This window comes from Nycticebus coucang, chromosome 5 (assembly GCF_027406575.1).
Source record: "Nycticebus coucang isolate mNycCou1 chromosome 5, mNycCou1.pri, whole genome shotgun sequence".
NCBI classification, from domain to species: domain Eukaryota; kingdom Metazoa; phylum Chordata; class Mammalia; order Primates; family Lorisidae; genus Nycticebus; species Nycticebus coucang.
The window spans coordinates 115,619,603-115,642,993 of NC_069784.1; the positions used below are offsets into that span (position 1 = coordinate 115,619,603).

Below are 23,391 nucleotides of genomic sequence, written 5' to 3' on the forward strand. Positions count from 1 at the left end.
TCCTCCTCTGAAGCATCACAGGTACATGTGAAAAATCTAACTGTTGTAGAGAACCATTTCTGGAATCTTTGGTGCCTAAGGGAAATGGCCACTTGGAGAAGTTCCTCTCAGTCACTGTCACTCTTAGACTTTCTTAGATTTCCCCTGCCAGATAAAATTCACACGGAATCAAATCTTTTCAACCTGCTGCTGACTTAAACATCTAATCATGCTAATAACATAATGCAGGACATTTGGGCTTAAAATTGCCTCATTGCTGAAATCGGGCCTGCTATTTTTACATTGTCTGCCAGTAATAAATCTGGAGAAATGCAAAACTCCTCAATGCCTAGAAATTGCTTTGATATATTTTTTTAAAAATCGAATTAGGAAAAAATGTGTGTTCTCATTTGGTTTTCTATTTAACACTAAGAGCTTTTGCACAAAGCTCACAGAACAAATGTGGGGATCTCTATAGGAAGGACTACAGCTTAAATGTAAGTACTGAATCAGGATAAAATTGAAAAGCTGATTTTCTGCTGACATTAGGGTTTATTTTTAAAAGTGCGGATATTTGTTCAGAAGCCTCAGGAGCCACAGCAAGGGAAAGTGAAAGCTTCTCTGAGATATTTGTTTTAAAAACCCTTCCATAGGGGCTTGTGAAATAGGGTCGTCTGTCAAATCTAGGACTCTGTATGAATCTAGCTCTCTCTCCCTGTCTTTCTCTCTTGCTGCCCATCGCTAGTTATTCCTGGTTTCTGTCTACCTGTGCTGTTTGTGCTGATACCAGGCTACCATGGTGATGGGTGGTAGCTAGAATCATAGCTCCTGAGCTCTACCTGTCATTTTCACAACGATTTCTGGCCCCTAATCCAGGCAGCTGACTGTTTTCTGGCAGAAGCATCAACAATGACTAGAAGGTCTCTGGAAAATGCAGCGTCTGCCCGCACTCAATCTTAGAGGAAAATTCCTTCCCTGTGATCAAAGCCTATTTCTGTAAGCTTATTTCTTACTGTCTTCTTTACGTATGTCATGGAGAGAGCTGAGGAAAGACTCACCAACTCAAATTAATAGTTTTTCTTATAAATGTACAAAGTTCGTTGCCCCTCTTACTCCACCAGGTTTACCCCTAAAAACTAACAGATGGCCTCTTAATCTTAAAAAAGCTCAACAAATTCTACCAATTAAATATGTAATATAAAATGAACAAAGTTGCCAAGTCTAGATTCAAACAAAATTGCTATGCCCAATTAATTTCCTAACTGCAAAGAAAAATTTATATTTTTAAACACTGCTGCCAGCCAGGCATGGTGGCTCACGCCTGTAAATCCTAGCCCTCTGGGAGGGCAGGACAAAGTGGGAGGATCACTTGAAGTCAGGAGTTCAAGACCAGCCTGAGCAAGAGCAAGATTTGTCCAAACAAGGCTACTATGAGGAAGACAAAAGAAATGATTGAAGAACTCCCTGGAGCAGACACATGAGTTTAGGCTCAAGCAGGTCCTCCTGGTGTCAGGACTTGCCTTCAGCTCATGGACCAGGGCTCTCACACAAAGGCTCCAGGCTGCCAATAAAGATCACAGTAGCTACAGAATAAAAATTCATTTTTGTGTGAGTAAGGCAAAGGAGTCATAGATTTACATTTATGCTTTTTTTCCAGCCTCGCCCCAAGACAGCCAGGGACTACCACTGGTAGTTTTGATTAGCCCCAGTGACCATGACTCACCTTCCTCTCTTGGTCTAAACACGGGGGACCTCTGTTCTGTTGCTAGAAGATGCGGGGATGCTGAAGGCTGTAGTAGGGGGGTGTGTGTGGGCTAAATTATCTAAAGCCCACAACAAGAACAAATGACAAGTTAAAGTGATGAAAGAAGCAGCCAGATTTAAATGGGCAGGCCCAGATAGGGTACTTGGATTGTTAATGACACATTTTTATTAGGTGAAAAAAGGGATGAATTTCACAAAGTGTTAGCTTTTTCTTCTGGCATCTTAGAAATAAAACAGCCTATTTACTTTCCACCGAGAAGCTACAGAGCTGAAGCTAAGCCTGTTTTCTCAAGAATAGGTGTGATTTTTTACACCTGGGGGGAGCCCCTGCAGTGCTACCCCTCCACCTCTCCCAGGGAAAAGGGAGCTTCAATGAATTCAGTTTCTCAAGTACAATGTAGTTTTAAAGGAAGACAAAGGCTATTCTTTTTTTTTTTATTTTTTTTTATTGTTGGGGATTCATTGAGGGTACAATAAGCCAGGTTACTCTGATTGCAATTGTTAGGTAAAGTCCCTCTTGCAATCATGTCTTGCCTCCATAAAGTGTGACACACACCAAGGCCCCACCCCCCTCCCTCCGTCCCTCTTTCTGCTCCCCCCCCATAACCTTAACTGTCATTAATTGTCCTCGTATCAAAATTGAGTACATAGGATTCATGCTTCTCCATTCTTGTGATGCTTTACTAATAATAATGTCTTCCACTTCCATCCAGGTTAATACGAAGGATGTAAAGTCTCCATTTTTTTATTTTATTTTATTTTATTGTTGGGGATTCATTGAAAGTCTCCATTTTTTTTAATGTCTGAATAGTATTCCATGGTGTACATATACCACAGCTTGTTAATCCATTCCTGGGTTGGTGGGGATTTAGGCTGTTTCCACATTTTGGCGATTGTAAATTGAGCTGCAATAAACAGTCTAGTACAAGTGTCCTTATGATAAAAGGATTTCTTTCCTTCTGGGTAGATGCCCAGTAGTGGGATTGCAGGATCAAATGGGAGGTCTAGCTTGAGTGCTTTGAGGTTTCTCCATACTTCCTTCCAGAAAGGTTGTACTAGTTTGCAGTCCCACCAGCAGTGTAAAAGTGTTCCCTTCTCTCCACATCCACGCCAGCATCTGCGGTTTTGAGATTTTGTGATGTGGGCCATTCTCACTGGGGTTAGATGATATCTCAGGGTTGTTTTGATTTGCATTTCTCTAATATATAGAGATGATGAACATTTTTTCATGTGTTTGTTAGCCATTCATCTGTCATCTTTAGAGAAGGTTCTATTCATGTCTCTTGCCCATTGATATATGGGATTGTTGGCTTTTTTCATGTGGATTAATTCGAGTTCTCTATAGATCCTAGTTATCAAGCTTTTGTCTCATTGAAAATATGCAAATATCCTTTCCCATTGTGTAGGTTGTCTCTTTGCTTTGGTTATTGTTTCCTTAGCTGTACAGAAGCTTTTCAGTTTAATGAAGTCCCATTTGTTTATTTTTGTTGTTGTTGCAATTGCCATGGCAGTCTTCTTCATGAAGTCTTTCCCCAGGCCAATATCTTCCAGTGTTTTTCCTATGCTTTCTTGGAGTATTTTTATTGTTTCATGCCTTAAATTTAAGTCCTTTATCCATCTTGAATCAATTTTTGTGAGTGGGGAAAGGTGTGGGTCCAGTTTTGGTCTTTTACATGTAGACATCCAGTTCTCCCAACACCATTTATTGAATAGGGAGTCTTTCCCCCAAGGTATGTTCTTGTTTGGTTTATTGAAGATTAGGTGGTTGTAAGATGTTAGTTTCATTTCTTGGTTTTCAATTCGATTCCAAGTGTCTATGTCTCTGTTTTTGTGCCAGTACCATGCTGTCTTGAGCACTATGGCTTTGTAGTACAGACTAAAATCTGGTATGCTGATGCCCCCAGCTTTATTTTTGTTACTAAGAACTGCCTTAGCTATATGGGTTTTTTTCCGGTTCCATACAAAATGCAGAATCATTTTTTCCAAATCTTGAAAGTACGATGTTGGTATTTTGATAGGAATGGCATTGAATAGGTAGATTGCTTTGGGAAGTATAGACATTTTAACAATGTTGATTCTTCCCGTCCATGAGCATGGTATGTTCTTCCATTTGTTAATATCCTCTGCTGTTTCCTTTCTGAGGATTTCATAGTTTTCTTTATAGAGGTCCTTCACCTCCTTCATTAGGTATATTCCTAGGTATTTCGTTTTCTTTGAAACTATGGTGAAGGGAGTTGTGTCCTTAATTAGCTTCTCATCTTGACTGTTATTGGTGTATACAAAGGCTACTGACTTGTGGACATTGATTTTATATCCTAAAACATTACTGTATTTTTTGATGACTTCTAGGAGTCTTGTGGTTGAGTCTTTGGTGTTCTCTAAGTATAAGATCATGTCGACAAAGGCTATTCTTTAAAACAAAATTTAATTTAAGAGCGGCATCACATTTGTGATGCACTGAATTCACTGTGTCTGGGAACAAGTGGTGAGGGTTGGAAGCAGCTTCCAAGGGCCTCCTGTGGCCATAGGACCTATTGGGCTTGCAGAGATCCTCCAAATAATCAACTCTCTATTTAATCTTCAGCAAACAAATGTCACAGAAGACAATTCTCAGGACACAAAGTCAAGTCTTAGCAAAAATGATTTAAATCTGGAAGTGCTGGTGAAACTGGTAAGCCAATTATCACATTATAGCACATGAACTTTCTATTTGTTTTGCTCCTGACAGTGAAGCTTCAGGCTTTATACCAGTTAGTTCTTCATTTTCTTTCCCTTCCTTCCTTTTTTTTTAAGAGACAGAGTCTCACTTTATCGCCCTCCGTAGAGTGCCATGGCATCACTCAGCTCACAGCAACCTCCAACTCCTGGGCTTAGGCGATTCTCTTGCCTCAACCTCTTGAGTAACTGGGACTACAGGTGCCCCCACAAAAGCCGGCTATTTTTTGTTGCACTTTGGCCGGGGCCGGGTTTGAACCCTCCACCCTCGGTATATGGGGCCGGTGCTCTACCCACTGAGCCACAGGTGCCACCCTCTTTCTTTTTTTTTGAGACAGTCTCACTTTGTTGCCCCTGGTTGAATGCCATGGCATCACAGCTCACAGGAACTTCAAACTCTTGGGCTCAAGTGATCCTTTTGCCTCTGCCTCCCGAGTAGCTGGGACTACAGGTGCCTGCCACAGCATCCGACTATTTTTAGAGACAGGGTCTTGCTCTTGCTCACGCTGGTCTCAAACTCCTGAACTCAGGCTATCCACCCATCTTGGCCTCCCAGAGCGCAGGGATTACAGGTGTGAGCCTAGTTCTTCATTTTCCTTGAAAATTTCTCTTAGGGTAATTAAAATACGTGTGTGTGTGTGTGTGTGTGTGTGTGTGTGTGTGTATGTGTCATCTGACTATTGGTAATAACATCTGACAATGGTTTTGTTTTGTTTTGTTTTGAGTATAGTCTCATTCTGTCACCCTTGGTAGAGAGCTGTGGCATCATAGCTTCCTCAAATTTTTGGGCTCAAGCGATCTTCCCTCAGCCTCCAAAGTAGCTGGGACTACAGATGCCCACCACAAGGCCCAACTAGTTTTTCTACTGTAGTAGAGACAGGGTCTCGCTCTTGCTCAGGAAGGTCTTGAACTCCTGAGCTCAAGCAATCTACCCACTTTTGCCTCCTGAAGTGCTCAGATTACAGTCATTAGCCACCACACCCTGCCCTGACAATGGTTTTAAGACAACAGTGAAAGGTTTGACAATGAAAACCTTAAGTCAAATGATTGCAAATGTTGGATAACTCCAATATTCAAACATACATACATACATAAATGCACAGAAAAAACAGTTATGGACTATCAGCCAACATCCAAGGGGGATGCAGATGTAATTTTTAACTCATATGTCTAATAGGTATTATATCATTTGGAAAATAAAACCTGAGTAACCAAGAACAGTATGTTTATAGTATTTCAAACAGAATAAGTTTTCTCATTTTTTCTTAAATTACTTTTCATATTTTAATTTTAGTTTGACAGATTACCCTAACTGTAAGAGCTACATACAAGAATGTTATAAAATTGTCCTTAGTTATACAATCATAAATAAAAATGTCAAAATTCTCTAACTGAACAAGATACGCAAGGATATAGATACACACACATATATGAAAAAATTGTGTTCATATAATTTGTAATACAATACTCAGCATGTACCGGTAACAAGAGATGAATGCAAGTCACATCGAGCATCTCTTATTGTTGCAGAAGTCAAATGGAACTTGAGTATTATACATTTAATACAGTGTTTTCCTTTCTTAAAATGTGAATACGTGTTTTTGGCAGCCTCTGTATATATGTGAAAGCAAAAAACTCATTAGGATATAAAGATAAAGACTGAATAAAGAAGCCACCGAGGGAGAAAGGAGCCTTTTCACTGAACCAGTATTTCCCCACCACCACCACCATTTGATATTGATGGACACATACTACTGGCCATTAATTAGAAAAACCTTGTGCACATATACCACTTCCTTTATGTACAATAAAGAGGAACAGAAAAATGAAAGAATAGAGAGAACTGTACTGTAATGGGATATGATGGAACCCAGTTGTGGTTTTCTAACTGAGAATGTATTCTTGGTCTGTAAGGACAGTCTTCTAGAGTAAATGGTAGGTTCCCTTTGCAGTGGACGCCACTTGTATGCTGCTGGAATGTGTCAACTGTACCGTCCAGCTCCATCTCCAGCAGTTCTGGTGTGCTTGTTTCATTGCTCGGGTGCCTATCAAATTGGAATCGGATCTGCCTCATCAACAAGTCCTGTCATTCTCAACAGGCTTTCATTAGTTTATTCTTTTTTTTTTTGAGACAAAGTCTCACTATGTCACCCTGGGTAGAGTGCTGTGCAGTCACAGCTCACAGCAACCTTAAACTCTTGGGCTTAAGTGATTCTCTTGCCTCAGCCTCCCAAGTAGCTGGGACTACAGGCGCCTGCCACAATGCCCAGCTAATTGTTCTTTTTTTTTTTTGGTAGTTGTCGTCGTTATTTGGCAGGCCAGGGCTGGGTTCGAACCCGCCAGCTCCAGTGTATGTGGCTGGTGCCCTAGCCGCTAAGCTATAGGCGCTGAGCCTCATTAGTTTACTCTTAATGTTAAACTGCACCACCACCCTCAAATTAACACCATCCATCTTGATTCCTTCGTTGGGCATTTTGTAGGTGATGGTGGATGCTGGACTCTTCTTAGCTGATGCTTCATCAAAGAGGTACCATCACACAGCACACAGACAGGGGTAGCAGTAGGCATAGCAGAAGCAGGGTTGTCTTATTTGGGGCAGTGTGGGGTATGCTTAGGGCTGGAGAGAAAAAGGAAATTGTGTTCTAAGAGTATTAATAGTTCTAAGCTCAAATACCAGGGCATTACATTTTTAAAAATTAAATGCTGTAATTGTTTTTCTATTATAAAAATGCTCATCTTATAACTTTTGAAATATACATATAAAAGGGGGAAAATGCCTAGTTCCAGCAAAATAAAACAAAACTTGGAAATATAGAAAACACAGGACATCTGGCAACCTAGCTAGCCAGAGAGGTGGGCTCACAGCTCCCAAGATGGATACTTTTTCCTGAATATGCCAAAAGAAGAGCATATGTTTGAGTCTTTCATAATATGTCCGTAGGAAGCAAATTAGTTAACAGTGAGAGGGTGTCTTAGTCTGTTTGTGTTGCTATAATGGAATACCTGGTACCGGGTAATTATTATAAAGAACAGAAATTCATTTCTCACTGGGGGCTGAGAAGCTCAAGATCAAGTTGCAGCACCCTTGAGAATTTTCTTTTCTTTCCTTTTTTTTTTTGAGACAGAGTCTCACTATGTCATCCTTGGTAGAGTGCCGTGGCATCACAGCTCACAGCAACCTCAAACTCTTGGGCTTAAGCGATTCTCTTGCCTCAGCCTCCCAAGTAGCTGGGACTACAGGCGCCCGCCACAACACCCAGCTATTTTGTTGTTGTAGTTGTAATTGTTGTTTTGGCTGGCCCAGGCCGAACCCACCAGCTCTGGTGTATGTGGCTGGCGCCCTAGCCGCTCAGCTACAGGCACTGAGCCGGGAGTTTTCTCGCTGTGTCCTCCCATGGAGAAAGAAGGAAGGGCAAGAGAGGACCAACTGCCTCACCCAGCCCTTTACGAGGAAGGAGCCCTCATGGCCTACTCACCTTTTAAAGGCCCCCCTCTTAATGCTATCAACTTTGGCGACAGCTGAATTTTGGAAGGGACACATTCAAACTATAGTAGAGGGCTGGCTCATTTTACTTCTTCTGTCTGCAGGAGCAGAAATAAAATCAATAAAATACTACTAGGAAAAATAAATAGGAAAACAAAAGTGGACAATCCCACGCTTCATTACTAGACTGTGACCTTCATACGGGCAGGACCCTGTCCTGTTCTCATCACTACATAGCCAGCACCCAGCATAAGACACCTAACACATCTGCATGGGTAGATGGATCAAAGTGAAGTTTCCATCTGCCCTGCTCCACAGCCAAGATTAAAAGTCCCCTCCCCACAAGGTCATAAGGCTCTGTCTGATGTGAGGGGCTATTTGGTGTTGCTTGGGATGAGCAGTGGCCAGCGGGTCCTTCACAGTCCTCTCTCCAGGTTCCCTGCAACCCTGCACATCTCGAACCATGGACTTCCTCTTCTCTTAACTGCATGGACTGCCAGGCTCCTTGAGCCTGTAAGCCTGAAAAGAGTCTATGCTTTTTTTATATGAGTTCTTACTGCTTTTTACAGGAGAGGAAACTCCAGATGGACTCAGCAGAAAAGCGAACTAGAGTTGTCAGGGAACTCTTACAGAGTGAGAGGAAATATGTGCAGATGCTGGGAATTCTGCGAGATGTTTATGTGAAGCCCCTGAAAGCAGCACTGTCATCAAACAGAGCAATTCTGAGTGCTGTCAATATCCAGATCATTTTCTCTGATGTTCTGCAGATTTTAAGTCTCAACAGGTAAGCCCTGAACATGTATTGTTAAAAATATTCATTGTTTCAGTGAGAGGAGCCCACACTTTGTTTTAAAAGCTGCATGGAGGCTCAGTCCTTCTCTGACACTTGTGGGGACCCTGGGTGGGAGTGGGGACTCACAGGGCCACACCTTCCCCAGTTCACAACCCTGGTGCCAGAGGTGGAGTCAGGAGACAATGGGAAGGAGAGCCATAGGGGGCTGTTTTTTTATCAGTGATGGTAGTTGAGCAGTAGGAAAGGAATGGAAGGATTTGATGGGAGTAAGCTGTGGGGATCCTTTGCTTAGAGAGCACAAGGCTGGAGGTAACAGCATATTTTCAAGTGTATAACATGAAAGAGAAAAATGATCCTTTCTAGCTGAGGTTAAGGAAAACAAACCAATCATGTGCTGCTCTCACAGTAACTCTCTAGGTAACTTGGCCTCAGTAACTAGGTTCCTGCCCTGAGTGGCCACAGCTTCTATGAAGTGAGGTTGAACTAGGCGGCTCAGTTCTCAAGGCCTTTGATAGCCGCATGAGGGGTTTCCTTTGATACAGTGAGTGGATCACTGTCCTCTGAGCACTGTGAACCATCAAGGCTGCCTGTCTGGTGGCATGAGAATGGGATGGTTGGGGCAGCAGTATGGAGCCCAGAGTGAGGTTCTGTCTCAAGGAACTGAGGAAGAGAGGTGGGGTTCCCCACAGCTGACCTGTGCCCCTGCACAGCAGGTCTGGGTTGCTCTGTATTAAGAACAGAGTACTTAGCCAGGTGTGGTGGCTCACACCTATAATCTTAGCACTCTGGGAGGCCAAGGCAGGTGGATGGCTTGAGCTCAGGAGTGTGAGAACAGCCTGAGCAAGAGCGAGACCTTGTCTCTACTAAAAATAGAAAAACTAGGCTCAGTGCCTGTGGCTCAAGCAGCTAAGGCACCAGCCACATACACCTGAGCTGGTGGGTTTGAATCCAGCCCAGGCCCACCCAACAACAATGATGGCTGCAACCAAAAAATAGTGGGACATTGTGGCAATTGCCTGTGGTCCCAGCTACCTGGGAGGTGGAGGCAGGAGAATCGCTTAATCGTGCTCCTCCGAGCCCAGGAGTTGGAGGTTGCTGTGAGCTGTGATGCCACGGCACTCTATCCAGGGTGACAACTTGAAGCTCTGTCTCAAAAAAAAAAAAAAATTAATTAATTAATTTAAAAAAAAAAACAAAAACTAGCCAGGTGTTATGGCTGGTGCCGGAAGTCCTAGGTACGCAGGAGGCTCAGGCGAGGATCTCATGACTCCAAGAGTTTGAGGTTGCTCTGAGCTATGACACCATGGCACTCTACCCAGGGTGACAAAGTGAGACTCTGTCTCAAAAACAAACAAACAAACAAAAAAATAAGAACCGAATACTTGAGCAAAGCCCTGCTATAAAGCACTAGGCTGAAAAGGCTGCACTAATGACAATGAACCACTTGTTTGAGTTTGTAGGTTACCCTGAGCTGGTATTTCTTGGTCATGGTTTTCTCATATTGCAGGTGGTTTCTAGATAACCTGAGAGACAGACTACAGGAGTGGGGCCCCGCTCATTGTGTGGGAGACGTAGTCCTAAAGTTCGGAAGGCAGTTGAACACATACACCAATTTCTTCAACAATTACCCTGTTGTTCTGAAAACTATACAGAAGGTAAATGATTGCGTTCCGCTCCATCATCTTGTTAGACCTTCTGAGCCCGAAAGGAAGTTGTGAGTGCAGCGGCGAGAAAGCTGCTCTCTGCTCTCGGCTTCCAGCTCTCCTGCATACTGGGAACTCTTTGAGGACAGGGACTCCCACTCGGGGGCCAGCACTGTGCTTGTCACACGGCAGTGCCTGGGAACTAGTTGTTGAACTAAACAAATCCTCATGAAAACTGCCAGACTTTTGCCTGCCCCACACACCCTGTGGTTCAGTTCTAGGAAAAGCTTCAACTGGGTAGAAGCAAGACTGCGTCTCGAGCCCAGTCTGCTACTGCGAGCCTGTGCGGCCTTGACAAGTTCCACTCTCTTATCTAGAAAGTGAATTGATAATCCATTGACGATGGCTGTCCAGAAAGTATCCAGCCACTGTCAATCCTATTTTGTAAATTACATGGCTGGATACTTTCCAGGTAGCCCTCATATTTCTTAAAATGAGAACATTTGATGTATGAAATCTCATGAAGAAATAAGGAACTTTTGGGCCTTGTGTTCGGTTTTACATTTCCTAGACAGCTCCTTGTAAACAAGCCTCCCTGTTGTGATATATGACGTTATTTAATCTGAGCAGGAATATCCCATTTTCTTCTGGGCCACTTGCTGCTTTTGTTGGGATCTCTTCTGATGGGAATCAGGTCCCTCTCTCTTCCCTCCTCAGTTTGTAGCAGAAGTGTGGTGGTAGAGGCTACTTTGTCCCCTGGCAGCCACAGGGCAGTGCGATCTGCCAGGGTCCACTGTGCCTCTGTCTTCACTGAGGTCCTGCAGAGAAGGCCTGTGGGCTGGGAGGCCTCTGGGTGGTTCCTGCCCTGGACAGTTTCCTCTGTGGTGCTCTTCCCACCCCACCCAGGGAGTTTAGTCTCTGCTGGACAACTTGATGAGGCAACTGACTTGAGCACAAGACTTACAGCAAAGTAACATATGGTATGAGAAATAAATTGGCGCCAAAAATTTAATAGCAATGGATAATACTTATTTCACTGCATAGTGCATGTATATAAGCACTCAATTAATGTTAGTATTAATATTATTGAAGTCAGCAAATATTTGATTTAGAAATTAGCATTACTGACCTCTTTTAGGCATGTTAAAGGATGTAACTTCACAGGTTGCTGTACTAGTGATGAATGAATACATTTTAAAACAGATATGAAGTACAGTGGAACAGCCATGTAACATTACTATAGAAAACATGATTTACAGAGAAAGGTGAATACCCTTCATAGTCAAGATCTTGCTATTATGAAATAACATTTACTGCATGATGGGCACTTTATCAATAGAATTACTTTTTCCCCATACCACAGAACTTTTTGAGACAGAGTATCACTCAGTTGCCCTGGGTAGAGTGCCACGATATCAGACCAGCTCACGGCAACCTCAAATTCCTGGACTCAAGTGATCCTCCTGCCTCAGCCTCCCAAATAGGTGGGACTGAAGGAATGTGCCACAGCGCCTAACTAGTTTTTCTATTTTTAGTAGAGATGGGATCTCACTCTTGCTCAGGCTCGTCTTGAATTCCTGAGCTCAAGCAATCTTCCCGCCACCCCAGAATTTTACAGATGAGAAAGCTAAGGCTTAGAGAAATGAAATAACTTTGCTAGGTCACATATTCAACTTTCTCTAATATAAATCCAAGCCCAGAAGGTTGCAAATTAAGGTCACTGAAGAGGGTTGGCCTGTAGAGTAATGAATACAGCACAGTGAATGTATCAGGAAGACAGCAATGGCACTGGCAGGACTCTGGTCAGATGCTGACGATGTCCTTTTGCTTTGAGTGTCCCCTCATGCTTGCTTGGTGGAATGGAAGGCTGTGCCGTGGGCACATAGAGCAAAGTTTTGACAATCTAATTCTCACCTTTTAGTGCAGAGAAATGACACCAGCGTTCCGAGCTTTCCTGAAGAGACATGATAAGACTATTGTTACCAAAATGCTGAGGTATGTTCTGAGGGAGAGCATAGCTGGAGCCCCACAACAACAGGGCAGGTAGAGACTGGAGTTCCCTTCCCTCTGCCCGTACAGCCTGCCGGAGCTGCTTTTGTACCCATCCCGAAGATTTGAAGAATATATTAATCTTCTCTATGCCCTGAGGCTCCACACTCCTGCAGAACATGTTGACCGTGAGGACCTGACCACTGCAGTTGACCAAATCAAAAAATACAAAGGTTATATAGATCAGGTGGGTTCCTGATGAGAATGCGAGTCCTTTGAAAATGTTACAATGCTTTTGTCTCACTCGAAGACCCTGAGATATTTTATCTTTTTGTGGTGGTCTTTCCTTCAAATCCTTCATTCTTTTAAAGCTAAATCAGTAGTTGTGTTCAGTGATTCTGAACACGGAAGGCATCTACTCCAAGCCAAACACCACAGACAACGTTTCCAGATATGTTCAAATACAGTAAGCCTTTTATGAAAGTTTAAAGAGTGGGTATTTGGATTGATTTATCTGGATAACTATTTAATAAAAGGAAAAATATCTCAACTGTAAACTCCTTTGTTTCTGAAAGATTTTTCTAACATATTAATTAGTAAGTATAATGATCATAATTACTCCCTGGAGAAGTAGTTTTAGAGATTCTGGAGTGCAGTCTTACCATTCTGAAAATACCGTTGTATAGTGCATACTGTACAGAAATCTGGGCTGAATGTAAACCTCTAACATGTTATCCCTAGAGATAATTTTCGAAGATGGTTTTGTTACTTGCCTTTGAAAACATCGAGTATTGGCTCAATGGTTATGGCGCCGGCCACATACACCAGGGCTGGCAGGTTCGAACCCCACCTGGGCCTGCTAAGCAACTACAACAACAACAAAATTAGCCGGGTGTTGTGGCGGGTGCCTGTAGTCCCAGTTACTCGGGAGGCTGAGGCAAGACAATCGCTTAAGTCCAAGAGTTTAAGGTTGCTGTGAGCTTGGCAGAAAAAACAAAAAAAGAAAACACTGGGTACAGAAAAATGAATTTTTTTATTATAACATGAAATCCTAAGCCTTGTGTCAGTGCCGCAGAATATTTTACATCTACTTTTTATTTATTTTTTTTTGAGGCAGAGTCTATGTCTCCCTCAGTAGAGTGCCATAGTGTCACAGCTCACAGCAATCTCAAACTCACATTGATTCTCTTGCTTCAGCTTCCCAAGTAGCTGGTGCATCTATTTCTTTTATAAATAAAAATGTCAGTTTTAGTTTTCCTAAAATCACTTTTCTCCTAGATGAAGCAAAACATCAGAATGAAGGATCAGCTGTTGGATGTGCAGAGAATCATCAAGGGGTGCCCCGTATGTATTCTGGCACTTGATGTATTTCATGCTTATGAATGTATCCTCCAGCCATTGGCAAAAGGAGACATACAGATCCCAAGGTAGCTAACACTTGTCCCCACTGGGTGCCAAGTACTGTTGAGGTCTCCAATCCCACACCCTTGTTATCTGCAAGGGTGCTCTGTAAGAAGAGGCACGTGGAGGGCTTGTACTTACCCCATAATTTTTCTGCTGTCTTTGCTCCTTTTTTGGTATTCCTATAGTCATGACCCCCTTTGAGACCGGGGCGATGTGTCCTGTTTGTTTTCTGTCTCCCTGCGTGGAGCAGTACCTGATTCTGCACACTAAGGATATCTGAAAAATTTTCACAAGTTCTGTTAGCTGTTACCTATGCAGTGTCGCCTTGCCCGCCCCCCCTTCTCTCCTACAGCTTCCCTACCATCTTAGGCTCACAGTTCTCTAAGAATGTTAGGCCCCTCTTCATGCATCTGTGCTTTACACATACTTTTTCTTCCTTTCCTAGTCCACTGGATAAACTCCTATTCATCTTTTTAAACTCCAGTTATCTTCTTTGCCAAGTTTTCCCTAGTATCTCCAGCTGTGAGTTGCTCCTTCCTAAAAATTTTGTATTCTGAACATGTTACATATTATTGCAATCCATTATTCACAAAATTAGGAGCTCTATCATGTAGGAGCCTCAATTTATGTGTCTTCTAGTGCCTGGCACACAGGAGGAACTCAATATAGGAATGATGTTGAATTAAAGAATCAATTAATTGGAGTTTTTGGGGAGGGGGGCATATTGGGGAAGCAAGATGGAGTTGTTCAGTCATAATTTTAGTTTGCACATTTGGTGGGGAAAGAGCTAGAATTGACTGGATTGCAGTCAGAATCTCAGAACTCATAGAGACCACTAAACTTTATCTTTGGATCACTATTCACACCAAGGGATCATCTCCATGACTAGATCAATATGGTGGCCTGAATGAAACTGTACTAATTCATTCACTTCCTTTCCTTCATAGCTCCCTTCTTACCCACTCCCAACTTTGTTCTGATACTAGGAAAGCATTTACAAATAAAATAAAAATTTCAGTAATTTAAAAAAATTGACAACATCCTCAAATATAGTTGCCTTTAATCAATACTGTGGTCTTTCTAAGGAAAGCTTGTTTATAAACAATGAAAACGGGGCAGCGCCTGTGGCTCAAGGAGTAGGGCGCTGGTCCCATATGCTGGAGGTGGCGGGTTCAAACCCAGCCCTGGCCAAAAACCACAAAAAAAAAACAACAAAAACAAACAATGAAAACATTCACTTTTTCATACTTGAACCGAGTTTTGGTTAACACTTCCATACCATATTTCTGGAATACTATAGTACAGATATTTGTACTGTAGTACAGAACTATTTGTACTATTGTACAGATATTCCAGAAAAATGGACGTATTAACCATTTGATATTTCAATTACATATTTTAATTTTGTTTTTGACAGGCTCTGTCAGAAGCGAAAAGGTATCTGATTAGGGTCCAAGAAGTAGCCCAACTTCACTGCTGTGATGAGGAAATAAGTTTCTCTTTAAGGTAAACAATAATTAACTGCTCGAAAGCCTGTGCAATCCTTACCAAAAGGTGACTCTCTTACTGAGCTTGTATTCCTGGCATTCAACACAATCTCTAACATACTGTATATTTATGATAAATCTTCGCATGGAACTGAAAAGTTTATACAGATTCCTCTGAGATAGTGTAAGGTACTTTATCATCATGCTCCAGGCAGCTACTGGGTAAGAATGAAAGAAAATAAATTGTCCCTGCTGGGACTACAAACTCCAGAAACAGGAATTCTGAAGGTTGGTCACATTTAAGTAAGATCCAAGTGATAATTTCATACCAAGGATCTGCTCAACTATAAGAAACAGAGGACCAATTTATTATTATACTCAGTTTTTTTCTTTTCTTTTTTTTTTTGAGACAGAGTCTCACTTTGTTGCCCTGGGTAGACTGCTGTAGTGTCACAGCTCACAGCAATCTCTAACTCTTGGGCTTAAGCAATTCTCTTTCCTCAGCCTCCCAAGCAGCTGGGACTACGTTCTTATTAAAAATGACCTTATGATATCTAGTTTGCACAATGCTAGAGTAGTGTAAGAAGAAAAGATGAAAGGATGCCAATTTCCATAAATTAGCATCTTTTTCTCCTTTAGAACAAGGATGGGCAAACTTTTCTCTAGATTCAGGGACAGTAAATATTTCAGGTTTTGCTGGCCACATGATCTCTATAGCAAATACTTAACTCTTGGAGCACAAAAGCAGTTACGTAAACAATACATAACAAATAATACACTACTCATAAACAGTACAATACATAAATGAACAAGCATGGCAGCATTCCAATAAAACTTTATTTATAAAAACAGGTGGTTAGCCATAGTTGGCTGATCTTTGCTTTAAAAAATACTTGTCAAGCTGTTTTCAGTACTAATAGCAAGGATGATGACGACTCAACAAATATCAGCCAAAAGGAGGGGGAATGAACTCCTTTAATTTGTCCAACTCTAATAAAGGTAATAAAAGTTGATTTGTTATTTCAGCAAATGTTTCCCAAAGGCACAGGGAAGTAGGGCAGGTAGAAGAAATCAGTCCCCTCACCTCCATCCTTACAGGGATGGGATCGTAAATGAAAACCAAATCACACAACTGTGTTACTTTTCCCAAGGTCAAGGCATTTTTGTTTTCTTCGGTTTTGTTTTTGGTTAATAACAAAGACGCGAAATGGTTGAAGAAACTAGCTACAAAGCCAGCAATTTCAGACACGTTGGTGTGGTAGGAAACACGCTAAGGGTTGTCCCAGATTTTGGACATTCATCACTTTAACTTCATGTGTTCATTTTTGAGCACCTTCCTTTCTTCATGCCAGTGTGAGTTTTTATATCATTTTTTTTCTCTCTGCAGAATTTTTTTTTTTTTTACTTTTCAAAAATGGCTTTTATTTTTTTATTTTTCTTTTTTATTAAATCATAGCTGTGTACATTGATACATTCATGGGGCATCATTCACTACGCAGAATTTCTTTTAACATCTCTTAATGTTCTCCTGAGGTGTACTGACAATAAATTTTCTAAATTTTTAAAAATAGCTAGGCGTTGTGGCGGGCGCCTGTAGTCCCAGCTACTCGGGAGGCTGAGGCAAGAGAATCGCTTAAGCCCAGGAGTTGGAGGTTGCTGTGAGCTGTGTGAGGCCACGGCACTCTACCGAGGGCCATAAAGTGAGACTCTGTCTCTACAAAAAAAAAAAAAAATTAAAAATTTTCTAAATTTTTGTCTGATAAATTCTTTATTGCTCCCTCATGTTTGAAAGGAAATTTGGTTGGTGTGTTTTTCTTTCACCACCAATTATTTCATTCCATTCTCTCCTTGTTTGCATGGTTTATAAGAGAAGCCCAATGTAATTATTATCCTTGTTCCTTTACAGGTAAGTGAGGGTTTCTTTTATCTTCTGAATTCTTTTTAAAAATTTCTCTGACTTTGATTTTATGTAGTTTCAATGTACTATGCCTCAGTGTAGATTTTTTGGTATATATATTGCGTAGTGGTCTCTGTGCTTCCTGAAGCTGTAGTCTGCTGTCATTTTTTTTTTTTAGCTTTTATAAAGAATTTTGTTGTTACTGTTGTCAAGACAGAGTCTTACTCTGTTGCCCTGAGTAGAGAGCAGTGGTGTCATCACAGCTTATAGCAACCTCAAACTCCTGGGCTCAAGTGATCCACCTGCCTCAGCCACCCAAAGTAGTTGGGAATACAGATGTCTGCCACAATGGCAGCCTAATTTTTCTAGTTTTAGTAGAGACAGGGTCTCACTCTTGCTCAGGCTGGTCTCAAACTGAGCTCAAGCGATCCTCTCATCTCGGCCTCCCAGAGTGCTAGGATTATAGGCATGAGCCACCGCTAGTATTCTTTTAATTGTGATTTTTTCATAAATGCAAGTAAGGCAATATAAGAGATCTCTCTATATATTTACTTTTTAAATTGAGGCAGCTTTAATTTAAAGGATCCATTTTTAGCCTTTACATTTTTGAACATGTACTTATTTTAAAGTGACTCCAGATGTGATCCAAAGATTCCCTCATTCTTCCAGAAATCAGCTAAGGTAGCAACACAGCTTGAGACAACAAAAGACTCTTATGAAAAGGAACTTTAATGAACAATACAGAAAGAGGAATGAGGGAAAACACTATTTCTGGGAGAGAAAGGAGTCACATAAATACCTATCAAAACAAAAGGCCTTCTAAAATAAATGAAACCAAAAATTCAAGAGTATAACTCAGACATATTCCCTATTCTCTGTCCAGTTGGGGATAATAAAACAAGACTCTTCTGGGCGGCGCCTGTGGCTCAGTCGGTAGGGCGCCGACCCCATATACCAAGGGTGGCGGGTTCAAACCCGGCCCCGGCCAAACTGCAACCAAAAAAAAAAAAAAAAGAAAAGAAAAACAAGACTCTTCTATAACACAGGGAAAGCCAAGCAAGACCCATGAAGAAGCCACAGTGCCTCCAGAGGGGCCAACAATTGGGAGAAGGAAGAGGGGCACTGTGTGTGCTTTGAATACTCAGGACATCTTCAAGTTCCAGAAACTGTTTCTCCATTATAAACAGGTCCAGCTACCTTGGGTCAACAACATCCCACCAGCAGATATAGCACCAGAGATGGCTTAAAGTCCAAGAAAACTGAGCAGTACTAGGCACATTTTTAAGTTTCTCCCACTGGTGAGAGGCTGCAGAATTATGGGCAAGTGCCCACAGGGCCTACCCCAGGCAGGACACCATTTTTTACAGCCTTACCAGATATTCACTGCCTGCTGCTCAAGAGGAAGACAATACACTGAGATGGCCAGGGTTACAGCAGAGAAAGAGTTTGATATTACACCTGCCATGCAAGGAGATGGGAGGAAGTTCTCACATCCATCTCCATAATTTTGAAAAAATTTCAGCCACTATTAATTCAAATATTTCTTCTGTTCCTTCGTCGTTGTCTTCTAGTTTTCCCATTACATGTATATTTGCTTTTTCTTTCTTTTTTTGTAGAGACAGAGTCTCACTGTACAGCCCTCAGGTAGAGTGCCGTGGCCTCACACAGCTCACAGCAACCTCCAACTCCTGGGCTTAGGCGATTCTCTTGCCTCAGCCTCCCGAGTAGCTGGGACTACAGGCGCCCGCCACAACGTCCAGCTATTTTTGTTGCAGTTTGGCCGGGGCTGGGCTGGGTCCGAACCGGCCACCCTTGGCATATGGGGCCGGCGCCCTACTCACTGAGCCACAGGCGCCGCCCTATATTTGCTTTTTCTAACTGTCACCATTGCTTGAATAGTCTGGTTCCCCTCACCCCTCCACCCGGTCCTTTTCCTCTCTGGTTCCATTTGGGGAGTTTTATTGCTGTACCTTCAAGCTCGCTGATTCTTTCTTTGGCTGTGTCTAGTCTCTTCATGGGCAAGGCATTCTTCATTTCTATTAGGATATTTTCTATTTCTAGAATTTCCTTTTACTTCTTAGAGCTTCTCTCTGCTTATATTACCTATCTGTTCTTGCAAGTTGTCCACTTTTTCCATTAGAGCCCATGATACACTAATTACAGTTATTTTAAATTCCTAATCTGATAATTCCAAACTCTCTTCCATATCTGAGGCTGGTTCTGTTGCTTGCTCTGTCTTTTCAGTCTGGGTTTTTTGATACTGTATTTTTTTGTTGTTGTTGAAAGCCAGACATAACGTATTAGGTACTACATAAAAGTTATCATGCTAAAAGGCCTTAACCATTAGGGTCAGAGTCATCTGACTAGGAGTCAGATTTGTATTTATGTTAGCAACCAAATTTGTTCTGCCTGCACACAGCAAGCCAATTACTGTGGCAATGGGCTTTGCAGGTGAAAAAGATTTTATTCACAAGGCCACTCTGTGAGAAGACAGGAGAACAAATCTCAAATACGCCTCCCCAAAATAGGGCTTGGGGGTTCTTATGAGGTCATCTAAAGTGTGGGGGGAAAGTGAATGGTTGGCTCGGCATCTGTAGCTCAGTGGCTAGGTTAAGAAAATATTCTCAGTTAAGAAAATATACTGGAGCTAGCAGGTTCGAATCCAGCCCCCACCTGCTAAACAATGACAACTACAACAAAAAAATAGCTGGGTGTTGTGGCGGGTGCCTGTAGTCTCGTCTACTTGGGAGGCTGAGGCAAGAGAATTGCTTAAGCCCAAGAGTTTGAGGTTGCTGTGAGCTGTGACTCCACAGCACTCTACCAAGGGTGACTGTCAAAAAAAAAAAAGAAGTGGCTGGTAAAGGTGAGGTAATCAGGGTTTCTCCTCAAGTGTAATCAAGCTTCATGTCTCTACACAGGATGTAAGTCCAGAAAATGGCAGCATTAGCATGATCTGGAGGTAGAGGTTTTTTTGGCTTTAATGTCAGAGGCCGCTCTTCTGGCACCTGTGCAGACTCAGCTGAAGGATCAGTGGTCTCAACAGGACTGAACTGGACACAAGCTACCCCCTAGTTCCTGAAATGAACTTTAAGCACCTGTTACTAGAGTGACTCACTGTTAAAAGATGTTATCCACAAGGAAGCTGGTTATGTGTGATCTGACTTGCCAGTGGGAGTTTTAAGATCAGCTAGAAGGCAGGTTAAGTTTGGAGGTCTTAATCACATTAGCTCTTCTGTTTTATTTACTGCATGCTGTAAAGCTACAGTTTTCTCTCATGTCCTTGCTTTTGTCTTCCGTGTGGTCTTTAGGCTTCCCTAGCCATCTCTTCTTGGTGTCTGAGCTGTGTACTTCTTTCTGCTATAATCCCACTGTATCATACAGTAGTCTCGTTGTTTTCGTAGTATAGATATGTGAGAGGAGGGGAAACATTCTGTTATCAGTTTTCAGCCTTTTAATGAACCTGTTGCTTCTGAGCTATCATCTTCCTTAGTGCTTCTCAAGGCTAGGGATGGCTGGAGTTATCATCATCCTTCTCTTGGTTAGCCTCTGGGAAAGCCCAAATTGGTTAAGTTCTGGTAAAAGTTTCCCTTGAGGGCTCTCTGTTAAGGAGAACTGAAGTTTCTGGGCATATTTCAAAATGCCAATCCCCAACCCCCTCACTGGGAAGAATCAGGAGATTTTCTCAGCTCGTCACGTAATGACTGGGCTCCTGGAGGTAAAACACACCACTGTGGGGACCCCAGAGGTCTTAACTGCTTAAACCACTCAATCTCCAGCAAGTAGTCAATTGCCCTATATTCTTTCTGTTTCTGATAAACTGTGATTCTCTGTCTTTCTCTCCAGATTGGGGGGTTTAGCCTGTGACCTCAATTCTCTAACAGATCTGAGAAAAGTTGTTGATTCTGAATTTCTCAGCTTTTTTGTTGTGAGGATGGTATTGACAACTTCCAAGCTCACATGTTAAATGGGAGCTGGATGTCTCACTTAAGAAAATTTAGACTTGTGTTCAGTATCTGAATAACTGAGTACTTTGAGGACAACACAAAAATATTTTGCACTCTTGTTATGAGGTAGATTTATGTTTAGTAGGTGCTAAGGAAAGAAAAATAGCTCAGAGAAGTCTGAGCTGTGTGAGATATGTGCAAAACTTGTCAGGTCCAGAAAAGGACATTGAGTGTGGAGCTTCAGTCAGCCCTGAAGTATCCCATGGGTGCACCCCAAACTTGTACCTGTGCTGGGGGAACCATGTAAAAGTGTTTTGTTCCTGAGTAGCTGCCTCACCCAAGATTTTGAAGCTCCTGGAAGCTGTGATATGAAGAACAATGTATAACTAATCAGTACCTTGTTTTTTGTTTTTTTTTCGGCCGGGGCTGGGTTTGAACCCACCACCTCCGGCATATGGGACCGGTGCCCTACTCCTTGAGCCACAGGTGCCGCCAATCAGTACCTTGTTATTTAAATGCAAATTATTGGTAAACCCAGGAACTGTCTTTTCCAAAAACCTGGCCTCTCTCAAGTAGCTGGAACCACAGGCACATGCCAGTGTATTCAGCTATTTTTATTTTATTTTATTATTTTAGACAAGAGTCTTGCTATGTTGCCCTTGGTAGTGGCGTCACAGCTCACAGCAACCTCCAACTCTTAGGCTTAAGCGATTCTCTTGCCTTGGCCTCCCAAGTAGCTGGGACTACAGGTGCCTGGCACAACACCATTTTTTGTTGTTGTTGTCATTGTTGTTTAGCAGGTCCCAGACAGGTTCGAACCCGCCAGCCCCAGTGCGTGTGGCTGGAGCCCTAACTACTGAGCTAAGGGCACTAAGGTAGCTATTTGTAATTTTTCTTTTATTTATTTATTTATTTATTTATTTATTGAGGCAGAGTCTCACTTTGTGACCCTTGGTAGAGTGCTGTGGCATCACAGTTCACAGTAACTTACAACTCTTGGGTTTAAGCAATTCTCTTGCTTCAACCTCCCAAGTAGGTGGGAACACAGGTGCCTGCCACAACACCTGGCTTTTTTTTTTTTTTTTTGGTAGAGATGGGGGTCTCACGCTGGCTCAGGCTGGTCTCCAACCTCTGAGCTCAGGGCAATCCACCCATCTCAGCCTCCCAGAGTGCTAGGATTACAGGGGTGAACCACCACACCCGGCCAAACCAGCTATTTTAAAAATGTTTTATAGAGACAGGGTCTCACTGTTACCCCAGCTGGCCTCAAACTCTTGGCCTCAGGTGATCCCTCTTCCTTGACCACCTAAAAAGTGCTAAGATTATAGTTCTTCTTTTCCTTTAGAAATCCTCTTGTAAATGCTGCTAGTTGAGTGTATATTCAGGGCAACGGGAATTATGCTGCTGGGTTGCAGTTCTTATGCTTGGCCCAAATAATCTCTTATACTGATTTTGCCTAAGCTTCTTCCTTTTAAGTAAATAGTACTTTCTCAGTGATTCCATCTGACAACAAATACAAATGTAATTTCACATTAATATTTGAAATTAAGTAAGTGCTAATATTCCAAATGGTATCCATCAATATTTTCAATATTATCAGTATTTTCTGTCATTTTAGAACATCACATAAAACCCAAGAAATGCTATTCCTGTGATTTCTGTCAGGAAATATATTCTGCTTGTATTTGTAATTTGGTGCTGACTCATGTGAATGTAAGGCCTCATGGGGTATCATGTTTTAACTGCTCTCATTTGACATATTATAATTGTATGGTTAGGCAGGTGGGACAGGAATCTGGCTCAAGTTGTCTGAGGTCACAGAACTAGTCAGTGCTTGTCTGGAATTCAGAGCTGGGTCTCAGTGCAGGGGCAGTGCTATTCCCCCCAATTAGACCGGCAGTTGGAAAGATGAACCAAGCTCTTCTCATAATAAACTCACCAATACAGCAGCAACACTAAACACGTAATTAGTAAACAAGAGCTATGACACAGAACGAGTTAACTGTTTGCGTTCTAAATTAAAAACTTCAGGAGATGAAGTGATAAAGTCATTTTAAACAGCCAGCAAATTCAGAGGACATTTGTGGACACAGACCAGAGTTTTGGGTATGTTAACCTTTTATAATACATTATGTACTTTGAAACTTAATTGTATTATTGTCTTTTCAGAAACATTGATTTTCCTTTATGGGGTCTGGCCAAAGGCACAGAAATGGAGTTCTCTCTAGGGCTTGTGACTGGCCCCCTGGCCTTGATCACCAATAGTGCCCTCCCCTTCCCAGACCCAGAGTC

The 23,391-nt window shown here is 42.1% G+C and overlaps 1 protein-coding gene across 1 annotated transcript in view; it reads left to right on the forward strand.

Moving 5' to 3' along the window:
* ECT2L (epithelial cell transforming 2 like) overlaps nt 1-23,391 on the forward strand; it is an 80,729-nt gene that overhangs the window by 50,429 nt on the left and 6,909 nt on the right. Inside the window, exons 13-19 of the mRNA XM_053590613.1 lie at nt 4,328-4,414; nt 8,512-8,726; nt 10,243-10,390; nt 12,300-12,373; nt 12,458-12,614; nt 13,646-13,711; nt 15,189-15,277. Of these exons, the coding sequence (XP_053446588.1) occupies nt 4,328-4,414; nt 8,512-8,726; nt 10,243-10,390; nt 12,300-12,373; nt 12,458-12,614; nt 13,646-13,711; nt 15,189-15,277 (836 nt within the window). The remainder of the gene's footprint in view (nt 1-4,327; nt 4,415-8,511; nt 8,727-10,242; nt 10,391-12,299; nt 12,374-12,457; nt 12,615-13,645; nt 13,712-15,188; nt 15,278-23,391) is intronic.